This window comes from Polistes dominula, unplaced genomic scaffold, assembly GCF_049000335.1.
Source record: "Polistes dominula isolate Pdom_NZ unplaced genomic scaffold, Pdom_raw_medaka contig_77, whole genome shotgun sequence".
Lineage (NCBI taxonomy): Eukaryota > Metazoa > Arthropoda > Insecta > Hymenoptera > Vespidae > Polistes > Polistes dominula.
Window position 1 is genome coordinate 5,993,849 of NW_028301152.1, and position 25,530 is coordinate 6,019,378.

The following is a 25,530-nucleotide window of genomic DNA, read 5'->3' on the forward strand; positions in this document are numbered from 1 at the left end:
GCTAAAATTTTAACAATTTTATTTACATATTGAGTTTATTAAGAGCGATCGGTCCTCAAAGCGGGGAAAGAAGGGGTCAATTATGGCCGTCAATCAATTCTTACCGCTGAAAGAGAAAAAAGGTAAAATATGACTGTGCATTTTGAGCTGCCAGGCAGGTCGTACATTAAGATTTACCGAGCTGCAGGTTGAGCATGGCTACTTTACAAGAAACTACCGTTTCTTTCTTACTTTTTTTGTCTTTTTGAATAGATATTATTTCGATTTTACGATTGACGTGATGCGATAAACGATTCGATTTGCAGTTTTTAACACAAGTCTCATCGAATTTGGAAACCTCTTAAATTTTGCTTCTCTTTCTCTACATATTTTTTTATATATAATATATTTAAATATACTCTGGATTTATATATATGTATATACTCATATTATATTTGTAAATCTTTTTCTTTCTCTCTTTCTCTCCCTTTTTACAATTTACGATCTCATTTCACGGTTGAAAGGATTTCCACACTTCAACTCGCGTCTCTTCGTGTAACAATGTTTATATCGAAATGTGAAAAAAAAACGAAAAACAAAGCCGATCGCAAGAGATATTATATTCCCAATATTCTCTCGGGAATAACGGAAGATGAAAATCAAGGTTCATTGCACAAAGTAGAATTTAAACGATGCAAGAAACGACATGCAGTGAAAAAGCTATCTACGTTAACATAACATAAAATTAACATTAATACCGAATGTTCGTTAACGAGCATGTATAAATCTTAACTTCAAATTTGATGCGAGTTTGCCCTTTGATCTGAGAATCTCGTTCGAAAGTCTACGGATGAACGTCGGAATGAAATGTAACTACGTCTCGAGTCAGCTTATACGTTTTATGCAGTATATATATATATATACAGGGTGTCCCGTAACTGATGGTATTAATGAACAGTGGCTAATTCTGATGTAAAATAATTTTTGAAATAGAATAATGAGACTTTTATTAGGAGAAAAAATTGATTTGAAAATTTGTCATGTCGTATAGAAAAATATTGACATGTCAGAAACTGTTGACCTTTTGACCTATGTTTTTACCCAATATAATAGTGGGTTCTATGTGGTATATAAATATTGAATGATTTTTTTTTTAAACATCCTGTATATATCTCGTAAAGAGAGGACAGACAGATCCATTTGCCGTGACGCGGACGACATGAATTCAACGTTTACGAGTTATCCACTTTTCTGCTTGGAGACGGGCAGAGCACAGAGCGGTCTCTTTTCTTTGGATCTTGGATTCAAGACGAATTAATAGAATCGCGAGCAGAATATAAGTGCCCAACTGAGGTTGGGCTCTCGTTTCTTTCATAAGAAAAGAAAGACTTCTTTCGGATGCGTTCGACGATGTCGAGGGAATGATCTCGCGACTTCAACATTTATGATGTCGATCTTGTCCTACGTCTTCGTAAAATGATTCTTCATTTTCTTCTCCTTATTTTATTTTTATTTTTTTGTTTCTTTTCGATATCGTATTACTCGTGTACTTACACGTTCATACATTTTTGATATTTTTCTTCGTATATAAAATTTATTTATTTTATTATGAATCGAATTAACGTATGATATTTTTCTTAATCTTTTCTTTCTTTCTTCTAGTTGTATATTTTTATTTGTTTAATTGATAAAAAGAGAAAATAAGAAAATTTAATGATAACATTAAATTCAAGTGTATCCGATTACATTTCAAATATTTCACTCGTTATTGGAGAAATAGTGGAAGGTACGGTATGATATCGATTAACCAAACTTTTAGAGATGTTCATTATCAGTTATTTATTGTTTTATGTTTGTGGAGATAGAATATATTTATATTTAACTATTTCAACAAATATATTCCATTTGGAGCGACTTGGGTTAATAGCTTTCAATGCTCCAATTTATTAACTATTAATTGATTTAACTAAATTTATCAATTGGTGTCAAATTATTTTTACCTTTAATTGTTTAATTCGTGTATTAACGAATAACTCGACTATTACTCAAAACGATCACAAAACTGACAGGATTGGATGACCCAAGTGTATATTTATTGCGAGATTATAGGAATGAGATAAGCAAAAAATGCAAATAAATTAAATTTGACTTACTTCTATTTTTCAATCACGTTACTAATAAAAGTTCGATTAAACCGTTTTGAGCCTCATATAATATTATATTTCAAATATTATCAAGTATTATATTGTTGATAAACTACAAACTATAAAATAATCATTTAAATACAAGAGTGTATATACGTATATATATAATGTAAATAAAAAAAAGATATAGTAAAAATATAAGAGAAAACAGGAATAAAATAAAAAGGATAACGATGGTGACGAAAAGGAAGAGAAAGAGAAAATATTGTAAGAGGTGGTAAATGAAAGTAGGAGAAGAAGACGACGAGGATACTCCTGCCGTCACGAGTATCTTCAGACAGCTAAGCCTCTCCTAATGCATCTGTACGTTTCCCATTACGATTCTGCGCGCGTGGCTTAAACTAACGAAAGCGAGTGAGCAAGAGAACGAGACACGGTATTAGAAGCGGGTACATGAAAGAAAAGGAGAGAAAGAGATAGAGAGATTGTATGTGTGTCTGTGTGCGAGGAAGAGGGTAGTTTTCGTCCCGATTTTGTACGTGTTTCTATGACGACCGGTACGTGACTACATTGCCTATGGGAAAGAGGAGGAAAAAAGATGAAAAAAAAAGAGAGAGAAAGAAAGAGTGTCTTCTTCAGCAAACGGAATATCGTTAGTGCATTCTCTCTTTTCTTCTTTCAAAGGATAACCCTTATCGAAACAAGAAAGGAGAATGAGTGAGAGAAATATATATATATATATATATATATAAGGCACGGGATAAATGGATACTAGGAGCTAACAAGAGAGTGGTTAAACCAACCGTGAGGTCACGTGGGAGCAGACCAGTCCCTTCGAAAAAGTTTCCGGTACTCTGCACCGGCAAAGGGCCCTACAGATAGAAAGAAAGAGAATCTATATATATATATCAGATTGAATACCCAAGATCGAAGGTGAAAGTTAATGTTGTAGATCAATCATTTGAAACTAACCTAAGAACCTCTATCCATAAATAATCAAATTTTATTCTATGTAATATATGAACAAAAATTCAAACAATTTGAAAAAATATTTTATGTGCGATCATTCATTTTTAATATATTTGCCAGGCTAATGTAAGAAATTTAAAAACTAAGTTATTAACGAATATATATATATATATAGAGAGAGAGAGAGAGAGAGAGAGAGATATGTATGTATATATAACCAAGATAAGGAGTTCAGTTGATTTATGATCGTGAAAGGTCTCTCATCGTGTGCAAAGTCGAAGATCAATTGATTTGGTTAGTGAAAAAGAAAAGGGGTAAGGGAGAAACGCCGAGTATGCAAAAGAAACTATCGAGGCGGCGACGATCGAGCGCACTCGAGCACTTCTGTGAAAGCAAGAAAGAGAGAGAGAGAGAGAAGATTGCCAATTTGTCGAAGGGTCGAAACCGGCAGGAGCAGCAACGCCGGCGTTTTCAACCCCTCAAAGGATCTCATGGCAGTGGCACGAGAAGAGCCCCAAAGCTATCCAATGTCGGCACGCCGCACCGCACCGCACCGTGCGTGCTTACGTGTGCGCGCGCGAGTGTTCATGCGATCGATGATTCATCCAAGGGCATTGTTGCACCGAAATAAGGAACTCGAGGTGTTTCTCGTAGCCTTTTCCCTTGACGCCGAGTCATGCATACCACACGTTCCTTCAGCTTATTTTTAACAGAACTAACTAACCTCAAGTCAATTTCATAATAAACGATCGTTCAAAATGTCATTATTACGATCGATGTGTCGTTACAATCAATTTTTAGTTTTAGGTACTTCTAATTTCTACCTAATATTTTTAAAATATATGCAATATCATGTTGACTGACAGTGCTTTTATTTTCTTTTTAAATATTTCATATAACGTTAAATAAATGTTTTGTCAAGAATATCTCGCGTGGGCTTTGATCGTAATAAATTAATAAGAAATTATTCATAAAAAAAAAGAATAATAAGAAATAATGCGGCTTCGATGATCAAGACAATGAAAAAGTAATAATAATTCGGAGGGTGAAATAAATTCGAAGGATTTTAAAAGAATAGAGTAAATCTACCCTTCTTCTGCGTAAAACAAAAGCAAATAGATCTTCATCGGTCGATCAAGAGCGGTAAAAAAGACGAGGAAGATAAAGAAATGTTAGAATGGAAAAAAAGAAAAGAAATGAAAAGGAGAAAACACTTTAAAGCCACCCTAAGGCTTTCTTTGATCCCTCTCAGTTCCCACATAAAAACTACGCCGCTCGTTAAAATTATCTGCCGAACTCTCGCCAGGTGGACGCACCGCAGGGGACATCGAAGTCCGTAGAAATGGAGTGAAAAATAAAAAGGGCTGAAAAGTAGAGAGAGAGGGTATAGGGACACGCGCGCGCGCTCGCGGACGTGGGTGCGAGTGAACGAAAGGGCTGGGGTAAACGCGCGACTGGACAACCGAATTAACTCCTCCTAGGTATTTCAAGCTTTGCTCGTTTTGTCATTGTCGGGTGGAGGAGGATAAGGATCTCATTCTCTCTCTCTCTCTCTCTCTCTCTCTCTCTCTCTCTCTCTTTCTCATTATATTTCTCAAACCCCCTGTGCGTATACACGATATACATAGGTATACCAGTCTTCTTGGTATATTCGTGTATATATATATATTTTGACTCGTTGCGAGTTGCACAAGGAAAAGGACTCTCCCCCTTGACTCGCACGCACGAACCGGGTTCTCCGAGTGCCTCTATAAAATATGAGGGACATTAATATTCCGGCCCTCCCGAGAAGGTGGTAGGTTGGAAGCGAATAAGCCAGGGAGAAGAGAAGAGAAGGAACGTCGAGTTCTGCTACAAGCATTGATGTTCCTTTTATCCTTCGTCTAAGCATGCTCGCGCGCACACGCAGGTATAATAACCTAACCTTAAACACAAAACAGCTACATCTCTAATACTACCAACATCTATCTTCAAATCTAATAGTTTTTCTTGTACTCTTATTCGCACGACTTTTTATGGCTTATCTATATCTATATATATATATATATATATAAGCTATGATAAAATTCGTTAAGTTAGAAAATATCTCTTAAACGAAAGTCACTTTATTTTTGTTTTATACTTAGAATTTATTGTTAGTGTATAAGAATTTAAATTTCTATTTAAAAAGAAAAAGAGATAAGAGAACCTAATTGATTTTACATTAACTTTAAACTTTTTAAATAAGGAAACAATAAATGCTATAATATTTTCTTTTTTTAAATCAAATAACTTCCATTTTAACAATTTCTTGAAAAAATTCCCTATTATTGAGATAAAAAATTTTCACTAATATATTTTGAACATTACACTGTATATTTTTTAATATAATATTATTATATATATACTATCTTACTATATTAATATATTACAATATATTAATTATAGCTAAGGAATAAAAAAACAATTACAAAAAATTCAAACATATGAAATAACAAATAATTTTGTAATAATAAAATAAATAGAATATAACAAAAAAATCGCAGATACGATACATGTATAAATGCTTACATGAGTGATTTCAAATTTATTAACACATTAAATGAGTGATTTCAAAGTTACATAGTGATATGGAAAGTTAAGACTGATATCGGTGAATATCTACATCTTTAAGTTACTATAGAACGTACAAAGACACACACACAACACATACATATAAGTACTCGATGGTTACTGAAAGATCTTCTGAATAAAGAAAGAAAACTGATTTGAATCGAAAGGAAGTAAGAAGGAAAGAGGAAGCAAGCCACTATATAGCAAAGTTGGTTTCGCTATGGTTGGTCCATGATCGCGATTAAAGAAGAGGACGAAGACCAGCCGCAAGATCAGATCTACGAGTATCGATCATGCATTGGCCGAGCTTCCACTATGTTCAAGTACTAATGGAAAGAGTCTCCTGGTACTCGTGCGAACGGCCTTCGGGACCTTGTCCGGGCCGTTGCCTTTGTCCCCTTCTCCCCCTCCCTTTCTTTCTCTCTTTCTTTCTCTCTCTCTCTCTCTCTTCACATAGTATATACTTACTTATATACATCTTTCTACCTTTCTGTTTCTTACATTAGTAACAGTTCTATGCTACGTCTGTCATTCGAATCACGTAGTTGAAACATGGCTCTGTTTATTGACACGCGCGTGCCCTACACTTCTCTCATTCATTTCAAACATTACTCACGCACAAACTCACACGTGTATGGTTTAATACGGAATCTCGTCGACGTCAATGCCACTCGCGTCTTTCCACGAGAATTTCGTGAGATAATGGACTGACTGAGAGGGAGCCTCTGCTGATATGTACGAAACGGATTTGAATTCTCTTTCTCTTTCTCTTTCTCTTTCTCTTTCTCTTTCTCTTTCTCTTTCTCTTTCGCTTTCTCTTTCTCTCTCTCTTTCTCTTTCTCCTTCTCTTTCTCTTTCTCTTTCTCTTTCTCTTTCTCTTTCTCTTTCTCTTTCTCTTTCTCTTTCTCTTTCTCTTTCTCTTTCTCTTTCTCTTTCTCTTTCTCTTTCTCTTTCTCTTTCTCTTTCTCTTTCTCTTTCTCTTTCTCTTTCTCTTTCTCTTTCTCTTTCTCTTTCTCTTTCTCTTTCTCTTTCGCTTTCTCTTTCTCTTTCTCTTTCTCTCTCTCTTTCTCTTTCTCCTTCTCTTGCTGTAATTAAACTTATGCAACGAGCTTGGCTACAACGAACCAAACATAATCTCTATTTCTCTCTCCTTGTCTATTACACCATTCTTCCTTCCTCCTTCCTTCCTTTCTTCCTTCCTTTCATGCGAATCTCGTGAGAATCCCAGGACTCGACGAATAAACCAATAAAGCTACGCCGTAGAAAGAACAACAAGGGTGTGCCAGCTTGGGAAAAGGATTAATCGAAGGATTCCGCGTTCGCGCGCACATAAAAGCCCAACCCTTTCAACTATACTCTCTTCTTTTCTCTTTTTCTCTCTCTCTTTTCTTTCCTTTCGACTTTATTGCTCGAATCATGCGTGAACTTCGATCGCCAAAGTGAAATTCTCCGAACGAGATTAAACTTATTTCCTATTATCCTTAATTCTTTCGAAGTATAATCACAGATATTTTTCTATCAGACTCAAGTGTTTTATTTGATTAAAAATGTATACACCATTTACAGTTGGGAGTGAGTGTTCACGATAAACTAGAAATTTATTAAATGACGTACGATTTGTTTTCTAATTGTATCATTGAATATTTTTAAATCCTTAAAATCTTGAAGTCTATATTAATTGAAAAAGTAAATAAAAAGAGTCATATAGTAATGAATGTCACGATACAGGAATACTTAATCTTATTAATTTAGAAAAATATGTATAAATTTTTATGACACCATGTATTCAAATACCAATTCTTTGCCATGCGATTTATCTTATTATAAGTAATTATAAACAAACTACTTTTTTAATCGAAAGTATCGCAAACATTATGATACATTTAAATACGTAACAGTTCGTTTAAATTCTTTTAAAGGGACGTATATACATATATATATATATATAACTACCTATCGAACGCTTTCAATTATTTATCACTAGTATGGAATTCATCATTCTTCTCTTCCCCTCCCCCCAACCCCAACATCGTCGTAATTAAACTCTCTCTTTTAGCTTAAAGAGAGAAAAAAAAGAGAGTAAGAGCGTAGATTTTTCTCGCTCGACACTTGTTGCGCTCCGAGTGATTTTAATTATCTCGATCGATATTTCGCAATATCACAGCATTCTCTATAAAGTGACATAACTGAATTGTGCAATGCTACTTGAAACTTCATACTTATACTCGTATAAAATCCATACCTTTCTTTTTTCTCTCTCTCTCTCTCTCTCTCTCTCTTTCACTCGATGACTTGAAACTTATTGAATAATAAAAAAGAAAGAAACCTCCCATTCGAAGTCAAAGTTTTAACAATGGAAACCAACGAAGAGAGAATATTCATGACGCGCGAATTGATATTCGTGAATATCGTAGGAAGGTTCGCGAAGCAGCCTTTGTTTCGCACCTTATCGAATCGTCGATCGAGTAGCCCCGAGGATAGATATTTTTTTATTTTCTCCCTTAAAGAACAAGGAGACACCCCCTCCTCTTATTCTCCTACGTTAAAGAAGCAACGATCAAGGGGCGAAGCAGGAGGAATATCTTCGGAAAATTCGTAATTAAGATTCGCACCAAGTTACCCAAAAGGGAAAAAGAAGAAGAGTCTTATTCGAGATAAAAAAGACGAACTATCTCTCCCTCTTTCGTATTCATTTCTATGCGCGTATTTATGTGTGTGTGCGTGTATACATTTCTTTATATATATATATATATATATTCTCGGAGGTCGAAGGCGATCGTCCAATGCCGTACATTGTGAGTCTCGTTTTTCATCTCCCGCGACTCGCCTCGTTATCGACATTGTTCCATTGTTGGATTATCATAAACACTGTTTCATTACCGCGATAAAGTCCACAAGTACGAGACCAACGTTCCTTCAGTTTTGAACGAGCCACGAAAACCCCCTCGGGAGAAAACGAACTCGGAAACTCAATTTCTCCGGTCGAGAAAATGGATGCCATTCCGAGTTTGCCAGCACAACTCCTCCTCCTCTTCCTCCTCCTTCTCCTGCTCCCACTCTTCTTCTTCCTCATCCTTTACCTTTTCTTCTTCTTCTTCTTCTTCCTTCCTTTTCTTCATGCAGGACTTCCCTTTTTTCCCTTTATTCTCCCTTTTCTCAGCTTTTTTTTACGACTTACATCCTGCGCACTCGGCATACGAATTCTATGTATTTATGAGCAAGGAAGAGGATTGTTTCATTTTGAAGTAAGGTTTATGACCGTAATATCATGCCTCTACAAGTATTCCTCTACGTATCTACCTAACTAACTATATGATTTGTTAAGAAAGTCAGAATTTAAAAAAACGTGCTTTCCGAGATTACTTCCTTCACTTTTCTAAGAAATACGAAATAGAAACTTTTATTGGAGTTAGAAGAGTTTTCGAAATAAGGATATATATAAGCACATTAAAAAGAGTTAAAAAACTGTCCGGAAATCGGTAATATTGCATTAGGTACCATCTGGACCGCCATTATTACTAGAATTGTACATCGAGGAGGACTTGATCGTTATCGAAACATCGTCGTGCTCATCAGTGCGTAGCACTTCGATCGTAGCTAACTTTCAATCCCTTCTATTTTGACTCTTTCTTTCGTTTACGAAACTAGCGTAGGTTTGTAAAAAAAATTAAAACAAAAAAAAAGAACAGTTTTATCTATTTCAATTCAGACGCTTAACAATTTTGTGCATTATTGTTGATTATTAATTACGTAAGCAGAAGCATCATCGTTGCAGCTGGTTATTGAAACGATCAGCTCGGAACAAAACGTGCTACCCTTAATCCGAGCTTCATCCCCCTGCGCAAAGCTTTGGGTAACGCGCATGCGCTCACGCATGCATCACACAGGGCGTCAGTGATGGCGCGACCGTGTGCGTTTCCTATCACGAAGAGTAATTGACTATATAATGGATTCCTGCGACTGCGATACGTCAAACTGACAGGTCCAGGGGCGTGCGTCGAGGACCCTGACGGTCGAGTCCTCTTCGATATTAAAACCAACCCCAACGTACACTTTACCCTCCGGCTAATTCTTCACGATTCTATAAACTCCGATCGTTTCTCTTCTTTTGACGGGATACTGGTACAAAGAACATCTTCATTTCTGAGTTAAGATCTAAAACAATCTATTGTTATATTGGTTTTCACAAATATTTAATAATTAATAATTATTGATGTTTAAAATACGAGCTTTAAATTTTAATTTACGAATTACGAAGTAATTCTTTTGTTCGTTAACATTTATTTATACAAAAATAATATTAAGTGAAAGATAGATTGTTTTCGTATTATAATTACTTGAAAAAAAAAGAAAAAACGTAATTCTTATATTTCACGAGTTATTTCATTTTTCTTTGTAACATCATTTTTTTTAAGTACTGGAAGCTTTCATTGAGAAGGGAACGTTTGGAAAAAGAAATTAGCATAAGTCCAATATTTCCTTTACGTTAGAGGGTGCATCAAAAAGAATAGAATAAAAGAAAAAAAACGTGGCATAGAGAGATCAGTGACACCTACAGTTCGTCTCAGTCTCATCCGTAACTAATTCGGTCGAACGATTTAGGGGGTAAAATCAAAGGGACAATCGGTTTGGTCGATTGGTATTCGCATTACGCTCCTGACACGCGACCAATCGTCGTCTCGCGCCCTGTTTGCTTCTAATATTGCGACAGACGCGGCCAACTGGCATTGCTGCGACTCGAATTGCCTACGCTTCGTGTAATTAAGTCACGCTAATTATACGCCGTTCCGACTGCGGCACCGATGACGAGCACAACCCCTTCCCCAATCCTAACCACTACCATACGCCATCACGTTCACCCGTCATCCCAACAAAAAAGGATCTACGATGTCATGCGTATCGAGCCACTGTCAACTCTCTCTCTTTCTGTGTGTGTATGTGTGTATGTGTCTTTCTATCTCTATCCTCTGTGTAGAAACTCCTGAATAATACGGATTTGGCGTTACGCACGAATGAAAGGTACCTCAGGCAAAATACGAGTAGCATGGCTGCTGTGGTTGGCTGCTGTTTTTGCTCGACGCCTCCTGTTACCTTTTCTAGGAACGAACGTGCTTCTCGTTGATAGTGTTATTGGATACATTACCGTTTATTTTGTATGTTAAAAAAAAAAGGCAACTCATATTTGAAAATAAAATAAAGTTATGAAAAATTTGATATTTCTTAAAGATCAGCATAAATACTATTAATATGTTACGTCATATTGGAATGTTTTATTAAAAAATAAAAAAAATATATGTAAAAAAAATTAAATGTATGATAAATCTAATCAAAAATGATTATTATCGATTAAGCGAAAAACAATTACAGTTTATAATTTAAATCATATGTGTCTAAAAGTACGAGAGAAATAAATTAGAGAGAATAAATCGTTCGTCAAATCGAATAAAATCTTTCGCGTCATTTAAAGAATTATAATAAAAATAAATTGGAATTTATTTGAAAAAGTAAACGAATATTTTATATTCTCTTTCTCGTTAGCTTAATATAAATCTCTAATCCTAATTCGGTTAAAAAAAGGTGGTCCTTTCATCGCGTTCGTTATGACGGCAACTCCAAAGGCAAAATCTAAATCGTCGTGTTCGTATGAACCAACCCCCCAATAATGCATTGTGCGTTCTGCCCTCTTCGTTACGGTGTGACGAGCTGTTTCGTTGGAATATGATGGTCATTGGCAAGTTCGACCCTCCTTCCCTGACACGCGACACCGATGACGCGCAAATCTACGCTCGAAATATTGCGACGGTGGTTAGCCTCGTTATGAACTTTTGTATGTATCTGTAAATCATATACATACATCGGATTATCGACAATGAGTTTTCAACGAGCTCGGTCGTTCGCCGTGCATATATTCGATCTGTAATACATGCCAATGTATTATTCTTTAGCATTTAGGAATTGATAACTTTCCATTCGTTCTTTATTTTATGAATATAAATTCGTGTCTATTTTTCTCGTGATTTTTATGGTATCGATTATTTAACCGAGAGTTCATTTTTTTATTTAACAGAAATAAACGAGAGTATATTATATAACGAGATTCGAAAATGCCGCAAAAATAAAAACCCAAATCCAAAAGTGTATTCAACAAAGTTAGTCCAGAAATGTGATTCTGGTTCTCCAAATTGTTGGAAATCCCGATATTTTCGAATCTGAAAATACTCTCGAGATTTCAACTGATCCCGAAAGAATTCTTAACTCGACATGACATTCTTTCTAGTCTATTTGTAAATAAAACTTTTAAAAGGAAATAGAGAACTAAAATTTTAACAACAGAACGTAAAAATGATCTAAAAGAAAATTTATTAGAAACAATGAAAGAATTTTATAAAATCCAAGCACAAAACGTATACGATGTTTAGTTTATCATCTAAAAATGTAATTGGTGAAACATATGAATGTGATTCATCATTGTACATACGGTAACTGTTACTATTTATCTGCAATAAGAAAAAAATAACATTCAACAGAGTAGTCGTCATCATTGAGCATATACAAAGCGCAAAAGCAACGATTAAGATAAATCGTGCAATGTTAATAAAAAGCGAACAAAGCAGTGAATCATTTGGGTAAACGATCTTATCACGAAAAAATAACTTTTCGCTCTTAACAAAAAATCACGATCGTATTTACGAATAGAAACGAAGAAAATGAAGGTAAAAAAAAAGGAAAAAAAGTAGAAGAGGATGAAGAACTTTTTGAAGCGTGTCATATCTTTTCAACCTTAAACAACGATGAATATCGAATGAGCAAGAACAATGAGCATAGCACCGATGAGAGTACAAAACGGCTACAGCTCGTTTTCACTATGGCACCTCGAATGGAAGAACTCTCTTACTTTTCGTTCTATTCTTCTGAGTTTTTAGCGAATATTTCAGTATAAACGTAAAAAACGTACAATATTCATCTCACATTTGTATAGGTACTACAATGTTTCGATTGTTTGAAGAATCGTTAAAAATCCGTCTATCTTTATTTACTACTTCGTCCAGATAAATATACATTTATTGTATATTTGACAAGAATGTAAAAATTGTAAACAAATGATTTTTTATATTTATTTATAATGTTAAAGATTGATCATTTCATACAATATTATTGCAGTTGATTTTAATTCAAAAGATATTTCGAAGATATGAGAAAAAAAGATAATATTGAAACGAAACAAAGATCTATATAAAAGTTTGATATCGAAAAATCATATCACGTGAAAGACTATGACAAGTAAAGAATAAAAACGTCGCGTCTTTCGTATCAAGCCACGTGTCAAATTCGAATTTTCCTTGATCTCTCAACGGAGTCGATCTTATGATCATAAATCTGGTCGCCCTGTGGAAATTGCTTTTTCGCTGTTCCCCACGAACCAAACGATTTTTCCTTCCCGTTTTTCGTTAGAAAGAAATAGATAAAGAGAAAGAAAGAAAGAAAGGGAAAAGAAAAAGAGATGTCTTTTTCTTACTTCATTCTCGTTTTCTTTCTCTCTTTCTCACTCGAATAATCCCGAAATAAATTCTCAGACGAACGCGCACGCGATGGTCTTCTTATAGGAATCACCACCACCACCAACCCCTGGATTTGGTGTTGTTCAAGGGACGATTCGACGTGCGTCTCTTATCATCTCACCCTCGATCATTCGAGCTTGGCAACGATTTCTCGTAACTCGCGTTTACCCGCGCGAAAAAGAATCTCAGTTAACGCCTGAAAACCAAGGAAATTCTCCTTAAATGCCATTTCCTCGATCTTGAATTCTTCCTAAGGAAATAATATCATATATATATATCTACTTATGTAGAAGTACATAAACACGTACACGTACACATAAATGTAATTATATCGTATAGTTGTATATATATAATAGATTATTTGTTGAATGAGGAATGGTAGTAGGAAGGTGGGATGCCAAATAAACGGCTACACAAAGTTTTCGATCGACGAACGGCGTCGATGCATCCCTTCCTATCCAACAGCCTAGAGATAGAAAGAGATAGGAAAGGAAAGAATAGAAGGTGGAGGGTTGCGAGAGTTACCCTCGCATATGTGCACTTGCTCGTGCGTGATGTGCACCCTCCGAGCCGCGTGTCTGACGCGCTCGACTACCAGCCGCTTCAAAACAACCTTCCATTCTCTTCTGCCACGTTCTATTCTCTTCGAATTACTCCGATCTCGCGCTAGAAATCCCTCCTCTCCAGGCGATAAACCGACGCTTTTCTTTTTTTTTTCTTTTTTTTGTTGTCTCTTCCAACAAGTCTCGGCTTCTAACGTGGTGAGACGAGTCCTATGAAAACGTCAAGTTTGTCTTCTGTGAACCATTTTTCATAGGTAGAAAAGAAAAAATAAAGAGAGACAGAAAAAAAGACTTCTTCGTTGAACAAAAGCGATCCTATCGAGAAGAAAATACAGACTGACTGACTTATAGACTGACGTAACTCGTTACGAATCATTTTCTATAATTATGTCGTTTCTCTAAAATAATTCGGAATGATCTTCGGTTTAATATGTGTATAACTCGTATAACTCATTATACTTTACTCACCTGGTACATACAATTTTGCACGATTTTCTAAGGGATGATTCTCATGTCGTTCCTGCGAAGGAAATAAGTAAAGAAACTAAGCAAAGTATCTCATGATTTCCTCCAAAAAAGTAACAATGCTATTGTTATTACATAACACGCTTGAGACTCCCTGGGCAATAACAACTTCGAAATAAGTTGTACGTCTAAAGAGAAATAGGGAGAAAGAGAGAGAGAAATAGAGAAAAATAGAAATATATATATATATATATATATATATATATTTATAAAGAGAGAGAGAGAGAGAGAGAGAGAGAGAGAGAGAGAGAGAGAGAGAGAAAGAGAGAAAGAGAGAAAGAGAAAAAAGAGATCACGAGGCGAGAAAAGTCGAAAGCAAGAACGTAGAAGCTCCGTGGTGAATTAAGAGCGGGTATTAATCTTCCATGCTTCCACTTCCAGTCAGCACCTGTCTCCGGGGTTCGTTATGGAACGACCTGTAGCGAACACGCACGTAATACCTACCTCGACGAAGAGAATCTACGTGCCTGCCGGTGCAACGCTGTTGGTGATGAAGGAAGTGAGTTGGGTTGAGAAAGAGAGAGGGTGGCACTACTACTACTACCAACAGCAAGCCCCAAGGACGTAAGGGGTGGAGTGCACGAGAGCTCAATATATATTAAGATCCACGAACCCCTCCAGTAGACTAAAAGTTCGTCCACCCCAGACACAGCCTCCACGTAGTCTTCCCGTACTTTCTCTACCCTCCACACTCCAATAGGAGCGGCTACACCATCGGAATTGCGATTATGGTGGCAATATTACGATGAGAGGGGGGACAGAAAGAGAGAGAGAGAGAGGGTAGAAAATGGGCTAGAGAATTCTTTTTCTTCCATCCTTAACTATTCGCTCTCTCTTTATCTTTTCCTCTTTCTTTTTTTCGAGCTTTTTGAATCTTCCTCTTTTAAGATAATACCTCTAAGCGCATACTTAGACGCAGTTTGCGTGATTCAAGGAAAAGAGGGAAAGATGAAAATTTTCACCTACCAGTCATTGTTATCGAAGCAACCTTTTCCTTATATTTTTTTTTTGTTCTTTCCATTCGACGTCGTCCTTTTTTTCTCTCTCTCCATTTCTTCTTCATATTTTTCAAAAGTTTTGTTAACCTTGAATTAAACAAGATTTGTCTCTTCCCTTCTCTTTCATCCCAATTTTCTCTCGCGAACTCCATAAAAGGATCTAACGTGTCGGATGATAATAAAATCCGATAGTCCTTCTCGATCTTTCTTTTTATTCACGATCTCTCCTCTCTCTCTCTCTCTCTCTCTCTCTCTCTCTCTCTCTCTTTTTCTTTCCCTCTTGTATTAAGAAAGAACAATACAGCTGCGGCTTATTGCCTTTGTTCTAAATCGACAATTTAAATCTACAATATTAACCAAGAAAAGAGATTCATGAAAAGCAAAAATGGAAGATCGGCCAAAGGCGTGTTAAACGTTTATCAAGATGCAATGATGATGGCGATGAAAATGTAATCTTATAGAAAGAAAAGATAAAGGAAAGAGAAAGAGAATGATTTGCAAGGGAAGGATTCTTCACGATCCGTGAAAGATTTTCTTAAACCCGTTGGAGCTTGAAGATGACTTCGAATAGAGACTATTCCTCACGAACGAACGTAGAAACGTTTCGTTATCGTCGTGAAGCAGTAAGAAGGCACAAAGAAAGTCGTTACGGAATAATACAGCATTCTGGCACACAGGGATCTCATTTCTCTTCTTCTCGTTTTTCCATATCCTAAATAAAAAGGAGAAAAGAAAAAAAACAACAAATGGAAGTATAAGAAAGAAAGAAAGGGAAAGAGATAATAGTCAAAAAGAAGCATCATCTCTTTTTTCTACTCCTTCTTTTTCTCTCATGGACTCCGCAATAATTTCTTCACGTAAGCGTGGAACCATAGAAGGAATTTATTACGACCTCCCTGCCGGAAAGACATTCGCGAGAGGAAATCTTCGGTAGGGGAGGAAGGAGGGAACCCTGGCCTGCTCGATTCGCTATCTTTCCTTTCCCTTTTGTCTCTCATTTCTCTCTCTCTCTCTCTCTCTCTCTCTCTCTCTCTCTCTCTCTCTCTCTTTGGAGCATGTAGCGTATCGAAGGAGATGACGAGAGAAGAGTAGTAGGACGACAATGACAGCGACGAAGACGACGAGCAAGGAGGATGGATCCTTCTTGCTCGGGCCGGAACTTTTTGCGGTCTCTCTCGGGACGAGCTCGAGTCAAGGGAGGCAATAAAACTAATGGTAACGCGCGCCGGTAATTCCTTGCGGTCTGTTTGTCGCAAGTCGACGACCTATCTTCTCTCTTTCTCTCACTAAGGAGAGGGAAGGATCAAGGATACACACAGGATATCGAAGCGAGCCGAGCCCTCGAGCAAAGTCTAGGATACTACCTATAGATATATGTGTGTATGTAAGTATATCCATATACATACACACATATATATATATACATGTATAAATGCAATCGTATATGTATCTAAATCGACGAAGCTTGATCCTCGAATCTGAGACAAGATCCCAACTGCGGTAGTCCCCGAGCCAAAGACTTTCCCCTTACCTTCTTTCAAAGACAAGACAAGAAGAAGCCCGTTTGCTGACTACGAGAACTCGTAGCCTCTTCCGCAAAGCGACCGTAAAACCCGTTTTGCGCGGGATACGCCTCGGGGAATCCGAGGATTCGAGAAAAGCTGATTTCACTCGATGCTGACTTGTGTTCCTTCGAAGGGTAAACCTTGCTTATGTTTACGCGTGAAAAACCTACGCGTTCTTGTAAATACATTTTTAGTATCGTCTTGAAAATATTCGATAGGACGCGATTGAAATAAACTCACTCTCTCCCTTTCTCTTTCTCTATCTCTATATCTCTCTTATTTTCTTTCTTTTTCTTGCTTTCTAATCTTCCTTTTACTCTTCTTACCACTTCGCGCAGAAAAAATAGGTCACCCTTTAATGTTCATACGTATATATATATGTGAGGTGAAAAATCCGTTGAAAACATTTCTCTATCGTGTATTTAAAAGCATATGCTAGAAACGACCAAGAGTTCTGCGTCCTCCTTTGAGAAAAGAAGCCGATTCGTTGTTCTTCCGCAACGTCAATGGAAGTTATATGTACTACTACACATTACCTACGTTCACTTGTACCGTGGCAACGCTTCCCCTTCTCCATGGCCCCGTTTTCCGATAGTCCATTGTAAATCCTATTTTTCTTTTTCTTTTTTTTTCAAGCACAGGGGGGTGATTGCATTATTGTTTCGTGTACTCTCGAGAATGAGAGAGAGTCGTTTTATCGAGTCGTGATAATCGATCGAAATGAACGGAAACAAGCTGCTTGCAATTAATTGTTAGTGGACGCGTCAAATTTGAACGCTCAACTTTTCAATGAAATTGCATGCATAGGAGTATTTGAAATGAGTTTACGAATTTCTCGTATACAAGTACGAACGTGATTTACTGTTTGCTCGATGTAAATTTGCACTCAACGAAATAGTACTACTACGTACGGAGCGCAAACGGATAGCGAAAAAGAACCAAACAAACCAAAATGAGAGGTGGGAAGTCGTAGGAGTCGAAAACGAAGTTCCCTAAGGACTTAATACGGTCTGATTCGTTTGATGATTTCGTGATTGCGAGGTCTCGCTCCAAAAATAGTCAACGAGAAGAGGTCTCCGTACCTTCCGTCGCGCGTCCTTAACCCGTCATTGGGAGGCTAAGAGGGAGGGAGTACCACCAATGTGGTACTCCACGCAATTAGATAGAAGTTGTTTACATCGGAGAACGGAGTTCGATAATTAAGGACACTTTCATTCGTTACTTGCAGTGGGTGGAAGAGTCGTTCACAAACTTCGACAAGGGCATCAATTGGCGGAGTTACGTCGTCTGCGACGTCGCTTACAACAACGTGAACAATTGGCTCTGGACACCGTTTATCGAGAGGGGTCCGGCGAATCGCATGTACATAGAAATCAAATTCACGACACGAGACTGCTCGTTGTTCCCTGGACATGCTCTTAGCTGCAAGGAGACTTTCAGTCTTCTCTACTATGAGTTTGACGCCGCTACGAAAGAGCCACCTCCATGGGAGCCGGAGAGTTATAAACTCATCGGTAAGTTTTAGAGAAATGCATGATTCTTTTTATATAATATCCGTAAAATAATATTAATTTCCATTTCTCATCAATAGAAATAAGATAATATGATATTATTGAAACATTTCAGGACGCATAGCAGCTGGCGAGGGTAGATTCAACACAAATACGGAAGTGGTGATTAACACTGAAATAAAATCCGTACCAGTGACGAAAAAAGGCATATATTTTGCTTTTCGTGATCAAGGTGCCTGCATCTCACTTCTTGCTATAAAGGTTTATTACATAAGTTGTCCGGAGATTTCGGTGAACTTTGCTCATTATCCGGCGACACCGACCGGCCGCGAAGTTGCCGTGGTCGAACAAACAATCGGCACCTGCGTAGAAAATGCCATTAAAATCGAAACACCGACATTCCTCTGCAAGGGTGATGGTAAATGGTATCTACCAAGTGGTGGATGTCATTGCAAACCTGGCTACCAAGCGGATGTTGAACAACAGCAATGCATTCAGTGCCCGATCGGTAGATTTAAGCACGAGGCTGGACCTCACAGCTGCGAGGAGTGTCCCAATCATAGTAAATCCACCGAGTACGCTATCACCGAGTGTCGGTGTGATACCGATTATTACAGAGCCGTGGACGATCCCAAGATTATGCCCTGTACACGTAAGTTTTCCTCTCTAATTGGAATCTAATCTATTGGATATCCTTTTACTGTTTTTATTTTATAACCATTTTTTCTTCCTATCTGCCAGAACCACCGTCGGCGCCTCAGAACCTAACCGTCAATTTCGTGGACCAATCGACGGTGATTCTTTCGTGGAATGCACCGCACAAACTTGGTGGTAGAACCGACACAACTTATAGAGTCGTTTGCGATGCATGCAGTATGGGTGTTAAATACATACCCAACACGGTAAGCCAATAACGTAATTGAAACTTTCAATTCTCATGACATTTTTTTACTCTATAACATATGTTTGTCATAACAGGAGATTTTCAACGATACGAAGATCACGATTACAGGCCTAAATGCCGTAACGACTTACCGTTTCCAAGTGTTCGCCGAAAATGGAGTGTCTGCTCAAGCTGGAAAGTCGGAATACGTGGACATCACGGTCACTACAGAAGCGAGCGTACCAAGTTTAGTGAGCAATGTTAGAATCACGAGCGTCAAAAGTTCTGAACTGAGCATTAGTTGGGATGCACCGGTTACAGAAGTAGGTGGAGACAGCGATCACGTCGAAAGATACGAAGGTAATTATATGAATTCGTGTTTTGCTAAATTCTAATTTATATCAATGAAGTCAAAGATGTTTATTGAAACTTTCAATTCTTACAGTAAGGTGTTATCCTCGTTTTGATGATGCCATTAACGCCACTGTGATCCAAACTTCGGATCTCTCTGCCACGTTTAAAGGCCTAAAACCATCAACAGATTACGCGATTCAGGTTCGAGCTAAAACGACACGTGGCTGGGGCGAATATACCCCTGTTATCTACAAAAAGACACCTCACGCGATGGGACTTGGTAATGACACGTAGAATATTATATTATATAAATTATTAAACTCGTTTTTTAACATAATACGTTATTATTTTAGATTACGTTGGTGAAGATGATAATATGCAGGTCAGAATTATCGCCGGTGCAGTCGTTGCAGTCGTCGTCCTTCTAGTTATTATCATCGTCTTGACTGTTCTCTTCCTGAGAAGGTAACCGAATCGCTTAAAATATCGTTTTTCTCATCTTTTTTTAAAAGAAAGAACCTCTTCACAGAAACCCTTTACATTTAAACCCATACGCTTCACTCGACTCGACTCATATAATGCAATTTCGATGCAGCAGGGCCTCAGACGAGTGTAACAAGAAACAGCCGAGCGATTGTGACACCTTGGAATACAGAAACGGCGAAGGTACGTTTATCGCTCGCCAGACGGCTCCAACTTTTCTATTCTATTTACAAACTTATTATCGCTACCACACCCCCTATCACTATCATAGTTGTCTCACTGCGCCCTCGTGTCTTGTGACTAATACATTTTTAAACCACTGACCCATTTAGAACCAGCAAGTATTGAAAAGATCCACTTTCGAACACCCCTTGTATACAAACCCCCTTACGATAATGTCTTGTCACTATAAACACCCAGTATATTCTATTTAGTATGATCTTTCTTCGCGCGTACGCAAGCGTGCGCGCGTGTGTGTGTATATTTGTATGGTATGTGTGTATATTGTGTGAAAGAGAGAATGTGAGAGATAAATGAGAGCGATAGAGAAACTGCGTGATCAAGAGAAAGAAAAAAAAGAGAAGCAAGAAGAGAAAAGGCAGTCGGGCTCTTCCGATGTCCTCATCTTTTCTTTTTTTGTGGAGGACGTAGTACAGTGAGAGACACGATCGCTTTTTGACTAAAATTCACATTCGATTTGGCCCGTAGACGATATAATAATTATTCTAACCAAATTCTTTCGATTCTTTCTTTTCATGTGCGATTCCCCTAATCTATCGAACCTGCCTCCATGAAAAATCCATGAAAAAACCCAATGAAACAATGTACACAATCGCCTGCTACTACAGGACTAGTTGTGACCTACAGTAAGTCTTCTCCAACACCTCAAGTTTTTTTTTTCTTCTTTAGGATTCTCGGTTTTTGTATAGATTTTGTTTTCTTGCACCCCCGTGTATATATATATGTATACACATATGTATATATGTATATACATATATATACATAGTTCATGCATCTTTTGATGTTAGTAATTAATAGCGTAGAAGCGACTTGCACGCGTACTTCCGTTCGCGTTGAATTCGTTAAAAAAGAAAAAAAAAACAAAGCGATCAACGATCGACCACGCTCATCGCTTCGTCTCATAAATTTAAAACGGAAGTATGCGAGCATTTGTCATTATTGCTTGCATATGTGTGTTGCATCGTTTTCTTTCTCTCTTTTTTTTTATTTTATATTATATACGTTTTGCATGAGTAATAAATCGTATTGATGTTACGTATCATTTGACGTATTCTGTCTTCTATCGTTTTTTTTTTTGTTAATTCATAGCATATTCGCGAGGAATCTAACATAAGTGAAATTTGCGAGAAATTTTGTTTTTGCAGAAAATCATCGTAGCTCGCGTTTTAGTCTCGTCTCATATAAATCATTATCTTTCGACACTAAAAGAATAATGATAATTTAAAATCGAGCGCGTCATTCGAATTGTCATCATTGCCAAGACCCGCAGCTTTTTTCTTTTTTTGCTGTTTGTCAATCAGTGTGTTGGTTGTTGTGTTGTTCACAGTGCACTGCAAAATGGACAGTTCACCGATTGTGACAACCCATACCAACAACAAGAGCAAGTCGTCGCGTAAGTGCTTTGCTAGCAAATCTAAAGAATCTCTTAATCGAAAACACCGCTCGTAAATCCGTAAATCCTTTTCTATTTTCTTCTTCGCGACAACATACTTACACATATATAAGTACGTAAATATATATACCTATATTGATTACGGCTTGAGCTCAGGGATATGCATACGTTAGTTTCGCAAGAATTCCGCTTTTATCATCCAACCAACAGAAGTATATTTTTTTCTCCTTTCGCCGTTTATAGAATTTAGTGTATCAAGTATAGAGCATGCATCATTTCTGATATCTCAAAATTGCACCGTGTTCTGATTACCTTTTTGTTATTTCTCTTCTTCACCGATGACCGACTCTATTATATCTCCTTTCTGTAACATTCTACAAGAAACGACGGATGTATACTGGGTTTATATCGATTTACAGAAAGAGGGAGGGAAAAAAGGTAGAAAGAGAGAAAGAGAGTGAAAGAAGGGGAAAGAGAGAAAGAGGAAGAAAGGAGATAGAGAGAAAGAGAGAGAAAGAAAGGAGAGAGAGAAAGAAATAAAGGAAGAAAAAGAAAGAGAAAGACATGAAACAAAACCAACGATATTTACTCTGCTGTCCTATAGATTATTTTTTAAAAGTATAGACCCGGAAACATCCGCCATCCGATAAGACGAACACCAATATAGTATTAACGAGTCGGATGCATCGTACTTGACAAATAATTCAATGTCCAGGCATGCAACAATATTATGGTTCTGGCATGTGAATTTGCTCATTAAAAAGAGCTAAATTCGATAAAAGTTTTGTTTCTTTGTACTAAAAAAGAAATAAACAAAAAAATTGCAAAAGCAATTTAGAAAGAATTAAAACTAATTATCGAATATCTTGAAAGTTTGGTTTTTTGATTGCATTGTTATTTGGAGTTTATGAAATTTCATTTTGAAGAATCGCGTACGCAAAAGAAAAAGCAATATCAAACAAAATAAAGGTGTGCGAGTGTTTACGGGATGAAAAAAATGTTGAAAGAGTTCCGCTTAAATTTCATACACACACACACCGACCCCCGTCTTAATATAATGAACTCTGTTTTCGTGACGTTGCAGTGACGACGCCGCTGTTCACGCCTGCAGTGGGAGTAACTGGAGCGGGTGCTGGAGGTACAGGTGGCACTGGTGCTAGGAGTTACGTTGATCCTCACACCTACGAAGATCCAAATCAGGCAGTTCGTGAATTTGCAAGAGAGATTGACGCTGGATACATCACAATAGAAGCCATCATCGGTAATTTAAAATTGTCTTTTACGTTTTATATCGTTACTTGATATCTGTGCAACTACTAAAAACGCAATATTATCTTTCATAGGCGGTGGTGAATTCGGAGATGTTTGTCGTGGCAAGTTGAAACTACCACCAGATGGTAGAACGGAAATCGACGTGGCCATAAAGACATTAAAACCAGGCTCTGCTGACAAAGCACGGAACGACTTTTTAACGGAAGCCTCAATAATGGGTCAATTCGAGCACCCCAATGTGATATTCCTTCAGGGTGTCGTGACCAAGAGCAATCCAGTGATGATCATTACTGAGTTTATGGAGAACGGAAGTTTGGACACTTTCCTTCGTGCAAACGACGGTAAATTCCAAGTGCTTCAACTCGTCGGTATGCTCCGTGGCATAGCCAGTGGTATGCAGTATCTCGCTGAAATGAATTACGTGCATCGTGATCTCGCGGCAAGGAATGTCTTAGTAAATGCTGCTTTGGTTTGTAAGATAGCTGATTTTGGACTGAGCCGAGAGATTGAAAGTGCGACAGAGGGTGCATATACGACTAGGGTACGTCCAAACAAAGTAGAAGAAAACTCTTTATTTTATTAGTAGTATCGATAATTTATGTACGTATAATTATGCGTGATATCTTGTTGATTAAAATTAGGGCGGTAAGATTCCAGTACGATGGACAGCACCAGAAGCAATAGCATTCCGTAAATTTACTAGCGCCTCCGATGTCTGGAGTATGGGTATTGTTTGCTGGGAAGTCATGTCTTATGGTGAAAGACCATATTGGAATTGGTCTAACCAAGACGTGATAAAGTCGATCGAAAAAGGATACAGACTTCCAGCTCCAATGGATTGTCCAGAAGCAATCTATCAATTAATGCTCGACTGTTGGCAAAAAGAACGAACTCATCGGCCTACCTTCGCCAATCTCACTCAGACGTTGGACAAACTCATACGAAGTCCGGACACTTTGAGGAAAATTGCGCAGAACAGGTAACAATCTACTTCAATCTACATTGCGTTAAGATAATTCGATAAAACGATTAATTAACGTCAGATTCACGACTGACAATTATCGTCGGACACTCGTTTTTACCCTCGGTAAAAAAACAGCCGTACGTCAGAGAAGACTATTTTATCTCAGGGACTCAATATACATGTTATACGTATATTCTCAATATATGTATAGTGCGGCGTAATAATTACATAAAACGTAGTACGAACAGTGCTAGCAAATATAATTTTTCGCCTTCATCGTACGAACGAACGACTCGCCGGAAGAACGACAAATAAAATTGTATAACTTTGTGGACGTTATAAGAACCGTGAAAAAAGTCTTTTTTTTTATAAGAGAGAGAGAGAGAGAGAGAGAGAACTTCTCTCACCTATTTCTCTTGCTCTCTATCTCTCTCTCTTTGTCCATAATTTTGCAATTTTCTCTTCCTTCCGTCCGGTCATTCGGCTGTCATCGTTTAACTTAAATCATGTCGCATGCCACGCGAGTCACACTTCGTGTCCATAAATTAATTTTTCTCTTGTCAGCTAAAAATATTTTCCGTTGTATCTTTTTTGATTATTTGATTTTTTTATGAAAACATTTAAGAAGCTCATCACGCCGCTCTCTATTTTTCTGTGCTCTCCACATACGCTGTTAGAATGGGCTTTGATATGGCGCTCATTTTATACACAATGTTAAAACGCTCACAATTAAAGCACACACTCGTACACGAGTTAGAACAACGATATATATATATATGTGTGTGTGTGTGTGTATATGCTAAATGAACTAATGTCGTGCGCATACGTATAACTCTTTTTCTATCTTTCTTTCTGTCTCATTACTCTGTGCCCGAGGCATCGTCGTGTGATACCTCGAAATACCTGATTGGCATTACTGGAAGCGGGTCGTACATACTGGACTGTTTTTCTCACCTTTCATTTAGCAACTTCTCTTGTTTTATGTTTTTTTTTTCTCTTTTTTTCATACTATGATTACTTCTTTACAAGAGATGGCGCTGCAAGTTTTTACAATTTTCCAGAAAATCGATCTCTTCAAAATTAATATTTCAATTTTCGCGACTAGATCGTATTTTTCTTTTTAAACCTTTTGTAAATTTTTTTTTTTAACGTCACGTAATATTAATCAAAATCGTTGCGTCCGTCGTTGTCTTTGACGTCGGTGTCGTTGTTGTCGTTTGAAAAACTTCTTCCACATTTTTCTTACATTTTGACACACACAATTTTCGAACGTGACACCATCACGGCTTTGCACACGAGTATCTTTTTACCGCGCGCGCGTCTTTCGAATAGCTTCAATTCTCTTTTCTTCGCTCGTTCCTTTCCACACCTTCCAATGAAAAACGTCAAGTTTCTCCACAGCGTTGTTACCTGCCAGCCGGGAGGAAAATTAATTTATGGACGAAAGTCGTCTACGTCATTATTTTCGCGGGGTATTTTTTCTTTCACGGCTCAAAAAAAAGAAAAAGCAAAAGAATAAAAAAAGGAAAAAATATG

General features: G+C 37.4%; 1 protein-coding gene across 16 annotated transcripts in view; it reads left to right on the top strand.

Moving 5' to 3' along the window:
• Eph (Eph receptor tyrosine kinase) overlaps positions 1–25,530 on the top strand; it is a 94,055-nt gene that overhangs the window by 57,564 nt on the left and 10,961 nt on the right. For 4 of the 16 annotated variants that reach the window (XM_089178357.1, XM_089178364.1, XM_089178367.1 and 1 more), the window contains exons 3-14: positions 18,123–18,408; positions 18,521–19,057; positions 19,147–19,307; positions 19,384–19,648; positions 19,734–19,922; positions 19,996–20,107; positions 20,238–20,308; positions 20,974–20,991; positions 21,693–21,758; positions 22,843–23,019; positions 23,102–23,571; positions 23,672–24,009. In XM_089178357.1, the coding sequence (XP_089034483.1) occupies positions 18,123–18,408; positions 18,521–19,057; positions 19,147–19,307; positions 19,384–19,648; positions 19,734–19,922; positions 19,996–20,107; positions 20,238–20,308; positions 20,974–20,991; positions 21,693–21,758; positions 22,843–23,019; positions 23,102–23,571; positions 23,672–24,009 (2,690 nt within the window). The remainder of the gene's footprint in view (positions 1–18,122; positions 18,409–18,520; positions 19,058–19,146; positions 19,308–19,383; positions 19,649–19,733; positions 19,923–19,995; positions 20,108–20,237; positions 20,309–20,973; positions 20,992–21,692; positions 21,759–22,842; positions 23,020–23,101; positions 23,572–23,671; positions 24,010–25,530) is intronic. The other 12 variants (XM_089178361.1, XM_089178365.1, XM_089178368.1 and 9 more) reach the window with 10 other exon arrangements.